The sequence below is a fragment of the Balaenoptera borealis genome (genome assembly GCF_965194805.1).
Source record: "Balaenoptera borealis genome assembly, chromosome: 9".
Taxonomy (NCBI): Eukaryota; Metazoa; Chordata; class Mammalia; order Artiodactyla; family Balaenopteridae; genus Balaenoptera; species Balaenoptera borealis.
Window position 1 is genome coordinate 10,513,592 of NC_138873.1, and position 16,620 is coordinate 10,530,211.

Consider the following 16,620-nt stretch of genomic DNA (forward strand, 5'->3'; position numbering starts at 1 on the left):
CTTGAGATGCTGTCCGGTACATTCATCTATTCTCTCATCCAAAAATATTAAGCACGTATTAGTAGACACTGTTCTACATGCCGGTCCATCGCCTCCCCATCCCAGAAACTTCAGTTACAGCCACATGCAAATAATAACCCCAAACAGAAGAGAACCTGTGCTCCTCTTGAAACATCAACAGACTGTTTCACAGCCTCCCTTGACAACTCAACTTAAAGCAGTGACCCAGATCATGGGACAGAGTTTCCCCCAACAGGCGGATGTAAATTAATGTTCAGTGACACTATCAGAAAAATCCAATAGCCACCTTCATGCCCTTGGAGCAGATTATTTCCTCTCCTTTGTCTGGTATGACTATGGGGCCAAAATACACCAAAAGCTCAATTACAAGAACGTAATTCTACATGTCTTAATGATTACACAAAGTCTATTTATTTAAACTTTACCTCTAGCTTGTCAACGACCTCTGTGGGTGGCAGAAAGGTGGGCATACAGGCCATTCCACAGCCTGAGCATCTGAATCCTGGGGCAGGGGCTTGGGGACCCTGCCCACCTCCCTGGGTGAATCTGACAGGCAACCAGGTTTGAGAACCACTCCTTTAGCGGAGAGGATGTAGGCTTGAGCATCAGACAGACCTGGATATTGAAGAACTTTCTTAATTCTACCAGTTTACTTGTCTAGGAAATAGGGACACTTGTCTGGCAAGACTGCTGAGAGGACTGCAATTACTCCGTGCCGTGTGCCTGGCACACAGAGTCGGTGTTCGGTAAGAGGAGTGATCTTAGTAGCTCACTATTATTTAGGACTCTTCTAAAAATTTTTCTCTGAATCTGCATTTCTCTATTTGGGAGGCGGAGAATGGAAAGCAGTTTATTCGTAAGAGCTTCATGTGTCGCCACGCTACAGTCTTACACAGGCCACCCTTTACAAAAAGGAGAAATCACTCAAGGTTTGGTTGCTGACTCACTACCACCTTGCCACTTTCCCGCCTCGTCTGCACCCAGCTGGCCGCTCCCCAGCAAGGCCACTCGCACTTGTCCGCTCAGACCTCAGTCACGTGCCTGCCCTGCTCCTCCTCCAATGGCAGAATTACTCCGTCTTCGGGGGGCAGGCCGCTCCCCCTCGCCGCCACCCCTGCGTTAATGTAACTCTGCGGGCGCACGTGCTGCTCCGTCTTCCCAACTGCGTGCAGAGATGTTGGTCAGGCATCGGTCCTGCCGCCTGTGGACCGTCACTCCTAACGTCTGCTACGGTAACAGAGATCCAGGAAAGGCCCCATGTCCCGTGTGATCATGACCAGGTACTTTTTCCAATTTTGTTGTTAATCCTCATATGGTAAAGAAACAAGTCTTCCTCAAGTTAAGGATAACTTTCCTTCCCTCTTAGTCTACTGTATCCGTGAAGCGTGTTCCCCACACAGACGTCCTCTTCTGCACCCCACAGAGAGAGCTGGGCATCAACAAGGCCTCCCACAGAGCCCGTAACGGATGCTCTGACCTATAATATTTCACAAGCCCTAATGTACACGGGAAAGGCTGGGCTCTGAAAGCCACACAGAGGCGCTCATAAATTTCACACTGCCCTCATCATCCCCTCCTTCTAAGAAACCGGCTGGAGTGCCACTTCAGTTGCAGGATTCTTATAAGAACTTTCCTTCTCAACACTCTATCACAGCAACCTAATCAAGTGTCACAACTATTATTTATACTGAACTTTACTTTAATTTCAAGTATGTTTACTAAGAGAGCAAAGGTAAACATTCTTTAAATCTAGTTTTGTCTCATAAAAATCCCCAAATTCACTGTTCATTACTTTTATTAATCACTACAAAACTGAGTAAGGACTCTCACATGAGTAAAGCTATGTCCATGACTATCAATTCATCTAAAGATTCTGTAATGCAAAGACAAACACGCTGATTCCTCTAGACACGGGCGATACATTCATCTCCCCAACCTTTTAGTGACTTCTACTTTTGAAAGACTCGTCTAAATTAAATGTATTTAAGCCCATGCTTGCCCACAATATTAAAATTATTTAATTCTCGAGTAGTATTAAAGAATAAACAAAAATTCAAAAAAGACTTCAAAAATTTAGGTTAGGAGAGAAAGAGTGGAGTCAAAACTAATTAGAAATGCCCATAATGACGCTTTCCTTTTTTAAAAGGACATTGTTCCATAACTCCTACACTGATTTCTCTCTCCCTACCCCGTCGCCCCCGCCCCGTGTACCTATTGCTTCTCAGATCCTTCACATCAGCACATTATCCACACCACAGATAGTTTCATCCCCGACAAGGAGGTAAGCTTGCCTGCCTCTCTGTGTTATCTGTCCACGTTCCATTTGAATCCAATTTCCTTGCATTACCTCTGCCCAGGTCAGGGATGAATGGCTGTCAAATTCCCAGTGGAATAAAAAGAAAAACCCTTTCTTCCTGAGGCAGCAAGTTTCAATTCACAGAGCACATGGCTAATCTACATATGTGAAGGTCACGGCACTTCAGTCAAAGAAGTTAAGAATGGAACCGCTCACGTAAGGGGTTGTCTTAAACATCTTGGCATGATGCCCAACAAGTAAGATTGTTGAAAAGCAATAGATAGCTTCTGGCAGCAGCAAGGGGAAAAATATTTTGATCATGTGATGCCATACACACTACCTAGTTCATTTCATGTGCGAAACTTTGAGAGTCCCTAAAAAATACCACATATGCAAATCAAATTCAGATTTCAGCTTTACCAGTTTAGCCAGGCTAGCACATCTCCCTCTGCACAAAATGCGTTTATATGAAATTTCTAGAAGCACCGAGAATAAAACTTCAACATTTTGACAACCAATTGGCTCAAATACCTTAATAGCTGATTACAACTTTTTTGCATTAGTTTTTCAAAGAACCGTGAAACACCAAGAAAAGGTATTTACACTAAAAAAGCACATTCCTTCAAGTTATCTGAGTATAACTGTCTTAAATAAAACTCATCTTCTCCCTGCATCCTCCTCTCTCTCTTCACTAATAATATAGCAATATGGAAAATTACAGGAACTTAATGCACAGTAAAAGACAAAACACAAAATTGCTTTTCACATTCTATTTTCACTAATGAATGGTTGAATAAAAGTGAAACACTCCTGCTTTAAAGTGCTCATACTTCTGACAAACATCTCAGTGGAGGAGAAAGGACAGTCTTGCCACACATAATGGATACCAGGGGAGAAACCAAGCCGTTCATAAAGCACGCCTCTGCCTGCTGGTGGCATGGCATTTCCTGAGTTGTCTCTATCCAGACAAATGAAGTGAAAGGGAGTTGGCACCAAGATAGGGGAAAAGGAAGGGTTTCAAACCCAGCAACATCGTAACAAACATTACTACAATTTTAAAAACTTTCAGCAGTTCACAATAATAAACTACTTGTTTAGTATACGGCAAAAATTAATTGGAAGCAAAAGATCCATTTCATCAACTTGCAAACTGTCTGCCTACCACCAATTTCCTTCAACTCAAATTTTAGATTGCTTATGAGGTCAGAGTTATTCAATCCATATTTCTAATTAAATGGAACAGTAAGTAAAATAAAAATATCCCACAAACTGTCTATATTTATGTTAACTGCCAATGTTCACTTAGCAATCTAAGAATATTCCTCTGCGCTAAACAATGAACACCACGATGTTTAACAATTTTCCAATATTCTCTGGCTATCTTTTTATCTAATACAGTGTCCCTGTAGGTCACTACACCAAGGTCACTACACACCAAGGTCACTAAATGTTTGTTGATGGTGGTGAAATTAAATGTTCTAATTATCGATCTTCTGAATTTATTTTTCCTTACCAGTTAAAAAACATGACTGTTAAAAAAAATTGGAAAACACAGGAGACATTTTAGAAATGTGATAAATTGCTCCATAACTTTTCCTAAACACCTGGCAAGATAAAGACATACTGGGCAATAAAAACTGACACTGTCTGGATTCGAAATAAGCTTTGAATATTAACCTATTTGTTCTGAGAGGAAAGACTAATAGGCTGTTAAATTAACTAATACAGAATCACACCTAACTCATTTCAATTCCTTATCACACATCCCTTTCCTTGCCAGGTAGTATACCAGTACTTTATCAAATCTACTTCTCACAAGAATTCCATGAGTTAAGTATTCTTTCCCATCCCTTTGAAATGAGGAAGCTACAAACCTCAGAGAGGGGAAGCGACTTGCCCAGGGTCACACAGGTAGTAAATGCCCAGCCTTCAGGTTCTCTAACCTGCACACCTTCAGCTCTTGCCTTTGCCCTTGCTTTAATCCCCAAGCCTCTTCACGTGGTCAACTTCTGCTCCTCAAGCAGGTCTTAGCTTATTTGACCTGCTGTACTACACAGCCTTCCTACTCCTACCCCACCCCGGTCTCCGTGAGGTGTCCCTCTAACATCTAAACTTGTCCCACCTAAACTGTTTACACTGTATTGTGCAGCATGCCTACCTGTCCTTAGTCTCTGCACCGTCAATTACTCAAAGGGCAGGACTTCTCATCAAGGGATCCATCATCCAACAAACGGCCAAGCACACAGTAGGCTCTCCACAAACATCTGCCTGATGCTCCAGGTCTCGCTACCCTGACATAAATCTATAGTCCCAAAGCCCTGACATTCCGAAGGCTGTTCAATACAGTGAAGGTAAATGAACTGAATTTTAAATCCTTCATGATACTGATATTATAAAGTCATTTCTTTAGGAGAAAAATCACTGTATGATACCCAAAATAAAATCCAAATTAAGATCACTTTCTCATCAACGTTACAGCACCTAAGAACAACCTTCAAGTACCCTGACCTTCCACATAAATTAGTGAAATGTATAACAACACTCATCAGGAAATTTTCAGTTTGGATACATCATCTACTCTTCAAATTGTTAGATGATGCACTTTGATGGATATAGTCTTTCTGCATAGAACTGCAGAGGAATAATGTAGCCATTCAATTTAATTTCCACTTTGTAAAAACACCAGGAGTCTATGATAATTCAACAGGGAAAATTATGGATCATATGTTATATTTACTCTTTGTATCTTAGCACCAAGTGGCACTCAGTAAGTATTTGTTCATAACAGAATTAAATTTTGTCCCTGATACTTTTAAAAATCTTAGCATAAAAAAGAAAAACTGTTCTCTACATATTTGAGACAAGCCCTTGGCATTCTCAGGTTTTACATTCCCTGTTTTGCCGGTTTGAGAGCAGACCTAAACTTCCATGATATGTAGAGTAAATTATAATCTTGCTAAGGACCAAATCTGAACCATATATTCAGTGAAGTTGAAGCAGATTCAGAAGCAAGTTACTTAACTAATGAGAGACCAAAGTCTACCACCCAGAAGCTCAAAGAAGCCTATTTTTAAAGTTTTGAAACTTTGTTCCTTTGCAAAAAGTACCTCCCCTAAAAAGCCAGTCGTTTTTGAGGATCACGAAAGTGGAAAGGTCTAAGAGGCCAAAGAAAGGAATGACTCTTGGCCCGAGAACAGAACTTACTAATATATAGGATGGAATATTGAATGGGTCAGTGGCTTAGTTCCTATGGCATCAGTCCCCCATAGGCTCTATTGGTAAACCAAAACCAATTCATGTAACTGTTTACAAGAGTCCCAATCAGTACATAACTACATTTCTGAGGGAAATTACAGTGGAATTCACAAAATCTATACATCTGCACAGGTCTCAGTTGATATTCTCTGAACATGTCTGGGATCTAGTGTAGTTTAATAAGATATTCAGTGGTGCATAACTGATTAGGCAGTATATTTTCTTTTAAATTCAAAGCTGCACAGAATTCTGTAGCTGGGAGGGACCAGGGGTCACTATCTGATGGAGGCAGGGACTTGTCCTCAACCACACCCTGAAGCGCAGCAGGGCCAGACAGAGAACAAGAAGAACCCAGGCCCGCTTCACTACACCAGTGGATAGACAGGTGGGGAAAGAAGAGGTGCCACGTAAGGATGCTACAGGATTTACAGAGATGACCTCAGTGACAACCCCGCCCAGCAGGCCACAGTACAGATAAGAAAGCTGAGCCCCTGCCAGATCTCAGGGAAAATGAGCACTGAAGCCTACAAATCAATCAAAAGGTCTGCCCAACTCCAAGCCCACAATCTTTCCCTTACATCAGGATACCTGGCAATATATTCATATTCTCTCATAAATCCTCATAATCACAGAAATAAACTAATAAACAACAAGGCATGTCAGCTCCCTTAGGAATTTGTCTGCTTCTTCAGAAAGATACTTACTCAGCAGTAGCAATGTTTTACATTTCTATTTCCAAGGTCAGTTATAATTCATTGGGTAAACTTATTATTAAAAATACAAACAGGAAGCAGATACGTTAAAGGATAGTAAAATGCGTTTATAGCTTGTACATATAAATACATGGTCACTGAATCTTAAAATTTGCTTCTTAAAATTTCAGAAATTATATGCCAAATTCTAGACAAATTCTAGAATTACCAAGCATTTCAAAATTAGACTATGAAGTATGGTGAGTGGTTTCATTTCTCAGATGCTCATCACAAAAAGAAACAGGAGATACTAAGAATTCTGGAACATCCTCCACTAATCACCAATGCCTTGCTTTCTGCAAGGTTTATTTCAGGACCCAGAAGCAGTAGCTGAATTTACTCCTCAGCCAGCATACATTATTTAAACAGTTACCAAAAATACTCTAGCAATCTAAGTATCTTCCTAAATCTGAGCAGACTGTTTTAACTTTTTTTCCCCAAGAGCCTGGATAATGTAGAAAGCTGAGAAAAAGAAAAAGAACCACTCTACATAAATTTCAAAGAGATCATATTTCCCTTCTTTTAGTTATCATTTTCTGTAGTAGATCTCTATTTTGCTCTGGCACCGAGCCAGCAATTGACTGGTAGCAACAGAAGAGTCACTAGCTCACCTCAACTATATCACAACAATCTACAATTATTTGTTTTGCCAAAATCTACTCCCCTACCCAAGAAGACTGCTGACCCACATGGTTGCTATTTGCACTTTGTTTAAATGAGCCAGTTCTAAGTCAACCACCATGCCAAAAATACCAAGCCCAGGTACAGGGAAAGCAGGCTTTGGCAGGATGTCTCTGGCCTGAACTGCACACAGGAGCCGCAGTGATCCCCACACCCTGGCTATCATCTGGGTCTGGCACACGGCTGATTAAGAAAATGGGTGCTCAATAAATATTTGCCAATTGATAGTCTGGAGTAGATATTTACCTAGCATACACCTCACAGCATACACAAATGCTAAATGCTTACACCTTAACAAGTAATTGTTGCTTCCCGGCACAAGCTCTTAAACCACAGTTCACTTTCTCTGGGCCCTCTATGGAACCTGGTGTTAAAGTGCATAACCGGTCATATAAAGATGTGACTGGGGCTTCCCTGGTGGCGCAGCGGCTGAGAATCTGCCTCCTAATGCAGGGGACACGGGTTCGAGCCCTGGGCTGGGAAGATCCCACGTGCCGCGGAGCAACTGGGCCCGTGAGCCACAACTACTGAGCCTGCGCGTCTGGAGCCTGTGCTCCGCAACAAGAGAGGCCGCGATAGTGAGAGGCCCGCGCACCGCGATGAAGAGTGGCCCCCGCTCGCCGCAACTAGAGAAAGCCCTAGCACAGAAACGAAGACCCAACATAGCAATCAATCAATCAATAAATCTTAAAAAAAAAAAAAAGATGTGACTGCATATCAGCATCAATAGTAACTAAAATACGATCCCAACGTTTTACACACAAAAAGCCTGTTCACGAGAAAGACTAACCAGATTCCAAGAAGTATCCCTTTGCAGCTGCCTCGAAAATTTAATTAAGAGACCAATCATCTTAATTTAGGAATTTTTCCACCTGCAAAGCATTTTTGCAGTTTTGCAGAGGACTACAAATTAAAAACATGAGGGGGGAAGCATAAATTTGGGGCACAGAACACTATGAAAAAGGACACAGCATCACGTGGATTGGTTGTTTGCTCTGGGTTGGGGGGGTGAGATGCCCCAAAACTTAAAATACACTTTTTAAAAAAATTATCATTACAATGGATTTCCACTAATAGTAGAAAGATAAAACCAATAATTTTTTAAAGAGGCTAACAATGCAAAAGATGAGAGAAATAAGGGGAAAATGATCATGCTAATAGTTCATTTCCATATCCTATTATCTAACAAAGTCCCAGTCTTCTCTCAACAAAGTATCTCAAACCTTTAAACAGAAAGCCTTCAAAAAGCTGCTTTTCAGCTGTTAATGACATAACTGACAATGAAACAACTAACCTACACAATGCACATTTCCAAATTGACAAAACCTGGGAAGACAACCCTAAAGTTAGAATTGTAAGTAATGAAGTAAAAACAAACAAACCAAAAACACCATTAGTGTTCCTCTGAGGAAGGATTTACTCATAAACTATGAAGTGGCAAGATTAATGGTTATAAAAATAAGCTTATTTTACTTACATGTTAATAACTAACGATTTTAAATTCTGACACAAAGAAAGGGAAGAAAAACATTTTTTTTTAAATTTCAATTTGGGAGGATGAAAATGTCCTGGAAATGGATGGGGTGCACAGCAATGTGAATGTACTTAACGCCACTGAACTTTACACCTAAACTGGTAAATTTTATTTTATGTATATTTTGCCACAATCAAAAAAATACACATATATATAACTTTTTTAGCATCCCATACAGAAGAAAAAAAAAAAACATGGCCTAGAATTTTCTCCTGGATTTCATCAAATATGGCTTCCCTTCCAGAGTCACCTAATAAGGAATGACTTCTCGTCTGATTCTCAAGTTTCATCTTTCATCAAGGCCCAAGGAGACACTGAGAAGTGCATCCTACAGAATGTAGTTAAAGAGGCCAAATCTAGTTCAATTCAAAAGGACTGCCCTGCTGTGACAGATGTACTCCAGATTCTGCTGCCATCTACCAAAAATAAGAGTCTACGGGTAAATCAGATATACTTAAGAGTTTAAGGCTTTAGTCTCTTTCCTAGCAATAAATATCATTCAAGAAACAAATCAATTTCATCATTAGTTCACCTGTCAAACTCAGTAGCCTTCTAATGTCCTTGGCACTGACCCATTCAGAAGTGGTTTTAAAAAAAACCGGCTACTGGATCCTTCCTATTCAATTAAGTACATCTAAGGAAACAGTTTTCTTAGAATTACTCCAGGTTAAAGACTTTGGAAATAGAACATATTTGTTGAAAATTTACTGTGGAAAAACATATTTTACTTTGATAAATTCACTCAGTCATTCAATTAACGTGAATTGTTAAAACTATTGTATGCATATATCAACAATTCCATTCACTCCAATGGCATAAGGCAAAATAAATGGACAATAAATGATACTTATGTAATTATACCTAAGTCATTTTCTTTTCATCAGATTTCTAAGAGAAAAAGTCACTAACATATACCAAGATTTTAGATCAAAATTAATTCACTCAACCACTCAATTAAACCAAAAAGGGCCACTTAAGTCTTACATAAACAGCCTCCAAACTGGAAAAAGCAATACTGTGTAATAGTTCTACATCTACATAAATATACCCTTGGTGGATGAGCAGTTTTGCCTGGTAGTTTCCCCCAACACCACAGGGAACTAGGACTTGGGGTTCCTCAGCCTCAAGCATGCGTACACAGCAACTGCGCAGCTCTCCTTTACGTAGCCACAGAGAATCTGTGCCGATATCCCAATAAAGAAAGGACACCCCTGAAAAGGCATATGATCAAAATCTACCCAATTCCAACAAGGCCTAGGATGTGGATGTGGTCCTTAAGTATAAAGAAGGTTGTAAAATGTCATAAATTTTTGTAATATCCATTTTGAAAACCTAAATATTGCAAAAATATTCATGGAACTTGAGGTTTATTAATACTCGTTTTGAGCCTCCATAAATCTGTTGTTTTAAGTAACACACAAGAGTTCTTTCAAACACAAATATAAGACTCAAATTTATACATCTACACACAGCCCAAAATGAAAGTGACACAAGTGAAATTCTAGTTCCTTTTCCTCAAATATGGATCAAAGCACACAGATCCATTAACCGAGCGGTATCAGTCTCCTGTAGAGTAGGAAGGAAAACCTCTCAATTTAGGACACTAGGCAAAAAGCTAATATATTTTCCTATGCCAATACATCCAAAATTTACATTTCCAAGTCAGTTTTCAACATAAGTAGCAAAATTTCATAGAACCCCCAAAAACTTTAAACGAAACTACTTTCTTCCTAGGAGAGGATGGGGTTAAATAAATGAAATGATCATCTTTTTGGTTTGCCTGTCACACTGGTATTTATCCTAGGGAAATTAGTAAGTTCCTATTACATCAGAAGTCATTGTTTTAGATACACCCTGCTCCAAATTATAAAGTAATAAAGTCCATTAATAAGAAATAGAATCGAAAATTCAACCACATTCTGTTACACCTGTTTTCTTTAAAATGTGTCTATGTCTAATAAAACTACCAAGTGAGTTTTATATTAAGAGACTTCCTCTACATTGTCTTACATTTTTTAAAATCGGTTCTCAAGCCAGAATTAATACTATTTTTATACCAGAGTGAAGATGTTACTCTCTCAGTTCTAATGGAAAAAAAACGATATTTAGAGGCTTGTTCATTACTACAAGTGTCTAAGTGTGATTTGGAATATTTCCATATCCACAACACAATTCTAATACTTCTGATACAACATGGCATGGGGAAAAAATGGAACAAGTATAAAAAGCTTTGCCAAAAATTCATTCCTAAATATAGATAAAAAACAAAACCAAAGAAAAACGAGGGAATAGGGTTTCTCATCATAGATGCAAGGTAAGAATATGTTGCTCCCTGGAATAAACGTATCGATTTTGTGTTAATATAAACGTAAATTTAAGTGATAGCTGTCTTACAGAGTAGTTGCCATTAAAAAACAACAACAACAAATTGCCAAAAGTAAGTACACAGAAATCAAGATCACCAATGAAAACAATTTTAAGCTATGCATAATTTCATTCCAAATAATCCAGAAAATCAGACAACTATAGACATTTTTGTTATATTTTCTTTGTTTTTAAAATGGTAAGCCTTTTCTATGAAACAGTTGTCAATTCCACCTCTTCTGACAATGGAGCAGCTGGCCAGCCCTACCTTGGCAAATATATCAATTTAGGCCACAAATATTTGTTTACAAGATTTAACATATCACATAGGGTAAGACTGCACTGAGGGGGGGGGGGGAAAGTGGGGAGTGCTATAATGTATCTTATACAAATTTTAAGGTAATCAGGAACCAGCCTGTAACTTCCTGCTTTGTAAGTCAGCTAATCACTTTTCTTTTAATGGTAAATAAATTTTTTAAATTACATTGTATTACATTATATAAAACTAAAGTTAAAATAGCATTAATGAAATTTAGCACAAATGTGGACATCATAAAATCTTAGTTACGTGAGCAGACCTCAGTATTTCTTTTGAGATTGCTTTATCTGAATACTTTATCTCACAGAAACCCACTAACAAACTGTATCGTAAAATGCCTTATTTCGCTTTTTAAAAAGACCCTCCCGTTACAATATATGCACATGTTTTGTTCTCAATTACAAAAACATTTGCCACCCAATGTAAACCATTCCTAAAATCAAAAATGAAACTAAATGTGTTAAAAAGCCACAAGAAAACTTAATAGTATTTTATGACCTATAGTTATGTAGTAATTTAATATTCTGGACAAACGACTGTTCCTTAGGATAATTGTCACAACAAATACTAAATAATACCAGCCTTCCAAAAAGAAAAAATATAAAAAAGAGACACATTCCACATGTTAAACGGTAAGGTACCTAAAAGAAATCTGTGAATCTAGGTCACATGCCCATCATTTTTCTTCCCCCTCAAAAATAAAAAAGCTATTCCCGAGGGTCATACTGAGGACATAATGGATTCACTCTCATTCCAAGAAAACAACATACTTAAAATGATTGGTTCCATTACGAAAAAATACCGTAAAGCAACACCGACCTACATCTGCCTCTATCATCCTGGTTTCTAGTTTACAGAGATGTGAATTCTAAACTGTCCCTTTAAAAGGAAGTTGACAAAGCAAATCTTTTTAAAATTGCATGGGTTTATTTACACAAGGTTTTTCTATGTTTTTACCTGTACAAATCAAAAAATAAAAACTGAAATCCCAAGTTTTCTATGAAGAATAGGAAAACATATTATTATTAAAAGTAAAATTCCACTAAACTAACTAAAGATTAGAAAGGAGTGGACACCAATGTCCTCAGCCTGGGATTCACATGATTATCTGTTAAATTCAGTACTGCATTCACTCTGACAAGTCTCTCATCTAAGGTATGGTTATTACTAAAATACACCTTCCTAAAATAAATGAGCTGAGTAAAAATATATATTACAACCGCCATTATTCCTTTCTAACATATTTTAATGCTATGAAAGTTTAAAAAATTGTAATGTCTATGAAAGAAAAATTATTTGGAAGAAACATACCCAGCACAACTTGCATGTAATATAGTTTCCCTAAAACACTGTGTGAGCAGTTCAAATAAGGTTCACATTACCTAACCTAGGGGGAAAAATAATCAAGGGGGGGAAAAAAAGATTCCTGGGGCATTTGCTTCCAAAGCAGAAGCAAATATAAAATGATTTTTAAAATTTTGCAAGAACATCCATTTCTTCCCTTTTAACTAACTGCTGTCTGCAAAAATTATTATATAGTTTCCTCACTTCATGTTTTCTTAAACATAATGTCAATTCTAACTAAAACTCCTCATCTACAAACAGCTTAAAACAATCAGAATTGTTAAAACACAACTTACTAGAAATATAGATTTACTCTTGTTATAAAGCTAATTAAATACTACTAAAAGATGTTGGATATCAGAATCTTGACATTTTTAATGCTATAAATTTTAATTTTACATTAAACCACATGTGATGACATAATTCAAATTTTTTCCATGGTTTAATCCATAAAGGATACTTTTAATAAAAGCTTTACAAATCCAAAAATTAGTAAAATTCTTGGTTTAATTATTTTTCAATTGCCATATCCTCACCTTACAATTAAAGTGAATGGCCATGCTGAGACTGTCAAAGAGCTGAATTTTGTAAATGCCCAATCCTGGACACCAGCATAATGTTTGTATGTATTTAATCTTCTTATTAATAACTATGATGTATAATAGTTTAAGCTTTAAATAATATCCAACCTTACATCTGCTTGTAATAGAGCTCAGTTATTATTTGTGGCAAGAATTTTTGTGACTGTACCGCTCAGCACTTCTATTTACATCAGCAGTGCTAAATGCCCAATGGTGAGAGGGGAGCCAATCAGATGGCAGATTAGATGTCAACTCAGAGGCAGCTGTCTGGAGACTATTACAGCCAGTTTACCTCCACAATTCAAATTCCAAACCTTGCAAAGGAGATCAAGTCTTTAGGCTCAGCCTACGAGCAAGAAACAGCAAGAGTGCAGGACACTTCCTAACAACGCTGCAGGGCTTGGGTGACAGGAAATTAAAAATCCAAATAAATCCGATCCAAAAAGATCAATTTGCACTGGTCTGCTACTTCCGTGGGTTCGCTGAATAAAATGTACGCCTAATCCACGATCAAAATAAGTTCAATTCAACCGGAATATGTTCCTTTAACACAGCCTGTCTGTTGAAGGTGACTCCTTTCAAGCAGCCTGCAAGCCAAATAATGGATTTCCCGGCTATTCTTAGGAAGGGATCGATATATTTTTGGATTTTTTGAGCTCCACATCGTTGTAAATGTGGGTACTACTGCTGCTACTAAACGCTCTAACTCAAAGCCCGCACCGAATATCCCCGAATGGCTAGGCACAACTACGAAACACGCACCAGGCTGCCACAAAGCTAACCTATTTTTCCTGCCTTCACCTTGTGAGCTAAGAGGCAACGCAGTGTGGCCGGAGGGAGGACAAAGTTCCTCATTCTTTTCCCAGTTCTCGCTCATTGTTGGCGCTAACCGAGACGAGGGGGTCAATATTCCTCCCCAGACCCTACTGGCCGGGAGCGCCTATTTTGTTGAAATAGCTGCCCGAACAGTCCCCAGCGCCCACACGGCTTCCCCGCGGCGCGGGCCCCGACTCCTGCACGCGCGGCTCGGCGCCCGGGGCGGGGTGGCGAGGCGGGTGCCCGGCGACCGGCAATCGCGGCGCGCGTCCCGGGCCTCGGAGAGACCCCCTCCCCAGGCCCCGGCCCCCGCGCCGCGCCGTCCGACCCTGTGCGCCGCCCGGCCTCGGAGGGAGGCAGCCGCGAGTTAAAATGGCTTTGGGCGCCTCGCCCCCGCCTCCCCCGGCAGAAGACGCAGAAAAAGTACGCGGAAAGAAAGAAACTAGGGTTCGCGGCGCGCGGCGAGGCCGCCGCGGCGGAAGCAGGCCCGGCCGGCGCGGGGGTTACCTGGGATCTGCCCATGGTCGGGCCGGGGGTGCCGGGGCTCATCGCCGGGTGGCTCCTTTGTTGCGCGGCCGCCCAGGCCGGGCTGGCAGCGGCGTACTGGGCGCCCATGTCCTTGCCCAAGCCCATGCCCGCGGCCGCCTGCTGGCCGCCCGCCGCCGCCCCCGCCGCCGCCGCCGCCTGGGACTGGGGCTGCGACGGCGGCGGCGGCGGCGGCGCGCTGGGGCTGCTGTAGTCCGGGTAGCTGCCGCCGTAGCTCCTCATCATGGGGCTGGGCGAGGTGAGCAGCTGGTTGAGGGTCGGGGTGGCCCCCGACGGGTGCTGGTTCTGCCCGGCGAAGCGCTGGAAGCCCCCCGCCGCCGCGCCGGCGGCCGCCTTGCTGAGGCTCGCGGCCCCGCCGCCCCCGGGGCCCATCATCATGCCGCCGCCCTGCTGCCGGGGGGAGCTCAGCACCCCGTACCCCGAGGACGAGCCCCCATAGCCGCCGCCGCCGCCGCCTCCTGCTGCTGCTGCCGCCGCCGCCGCGGCCGCCGCCGCCACAGCTCCCGCTCCTGCTCCTCCTCCTCCTCCTCCTCCTCCTCCGCTGCCTCCTCCTCCTCCTCCTCCTCCACCGCCGCCGCCGCCGCCGCCGCCCGCGCTGGGCCGGCTGTAGCCCGGATAATGGTTGTACTGGCTGTTGGGGTACCCTTCGTGGGAGTTCTGCAGGGGGTCCATGCTGTTGGGGGCTCCGGCGGCAGCTGAGGCGGAGTGCATCATCCCCATCCCGGGGCTTTGTTGTCCGCCATGTTGATCAAAGCAAGGCCCAGCGCGGCCGCCGGGGCCGCCGCTAGCTGGGGCAGCGCTGCCATAGTAATTATTAAACTCCGAGACGGCCGCCGGGCCGCCGCCGCCACCGCCGCCGCCGACGCCGCCGCCGACGCCGCCGCCGCCCCCGGGCACGGCGACCGGCTGCTGCTGCGCGCCCAGGGCGCCCAGGCCCGGCTGCTCGTAGCGGCCGCCCGCCGGCTCCCCCATCTTGGGCGGCGCGTCGTCCTCGTCGCCCGGCTTGCTCAGCAGAGGCTGGCCCGGGGGGTCGGCCTGGCTGCCCCCGGCACTGTCCTTGGCCCCTCCATGTTGCGGCTGCTCCATGTCGGGACCGGGCTGAGCCGTGCCACTGCCCGCGCCGCTGAGGCTGTTGTTGGGAATGGGATGCTGCCGCTGCTGCTGCTGCTGCTGCTGCTGGAACTGGCTTAGCTGCTGTTGTAGTGCGTGGTGGTGGCGGTGGAGGTGGTGGGCATGGTGGTGCAGGTGGTGGGCATGGTGGTGGTGGTGGTGCTGCTGGTGGGGCGGTGCGGCGGGGGCTTCGCCAACGGTTTTCAGTTTGTGGTTGGGGAGCAGCCCCGTCTCCATGGCCGAGCCCGGGCCCGCCGAGGAGGAAGAGGAGGACGCCGCCGCGGAGGAGGAGGAGGAGGAGGACAGCGCGGCGGCGCTTCCACCCTCCTTGAGAGCCGTCTCGGAGCCGCCGCTCTTGGCGCTGTTAGCGCTGGCGGCGGCGGCGGCGGCCGTGGCCGCCGCGCTCGCGTTATGGGCCATGTTCAGTTCGTGACGGGGGTGCGGGGGGTGGTGGTGCACGTTATTCAGGCCGCTGCCGTCGCCGCCGCCCCCCAGCATGGGTCCCGGTGCCGCCGCCGCCGCCGCGCCGCGCGCCCCCGCCTCCAGGTCCCGGGCCCCGGGCGCCGGCCGCGGCCCGGGGGGCGCCCGTCGCTCGCCGCTGCCAGCCCGCGCCCGCGCCGCCGCCGCCGCCGCCGCTGCTGCCCGCGCGGCCATGATCGCCGCGGCGTGGCGAGGCCGGGCGGGGGGCGGGGGGGGAGACAATAAAACCCACTTTTTAGTCAGCAGCCCCTCCTGTGCGCATCCACACGCCCCGACGGGAATCGAGCGAGCCCCCTCCCCCTCCACAGGCCCCGCCGGAGCCGAACCGGGAGTCACGCCTTACGGTCTGGGCCTGTTCTCGCTGTGTGATTTCATGGTGAAAGTTTTTAGTTCAGGTTTAAATGAAACTTTTCTCTTTTCCTCTCTAACCCGGATATGGGTAAATACACGACTGACTGAGCCTATCGGGCCCAGCATGGCATGAGAGGGAGCCGAGCGAGCCCGAGCAACTATTATCCACT

At 43.8% G+C, this 16,620-nt stretch overlaps 1 protein-coding gene across 7 annotated transcripts in view; it reads right to left on the reverse strand.

The window, feature by feature from the left end:
- ARID1B (AT-rich interaction domain 1B) overlaps window positions 1-16,615 on the reverse strand; it is a 406,097-nt gene extending 389,482 nt beyond the window's left edge. For all 7 annotated transcript variants that reach the window (XM_082404508.1, XM_082404506.1, XM_082404503.1 and 4 more), the window contains exon 1: window positions 14,471-16,615. In XM_082404508.1, coding sequence (XP_082260634.1) covers window positions 14,471-16,273 — 1,803 coding nt within the window. In that variant the 5' untranslated portion in view covers window positions 16,274-16,615. The remainder of the gene's footprint in view (window positions 1-14,470) is intronic.
- Window positions 16,616-16,620: the final 5 nt, after the last annotated feature.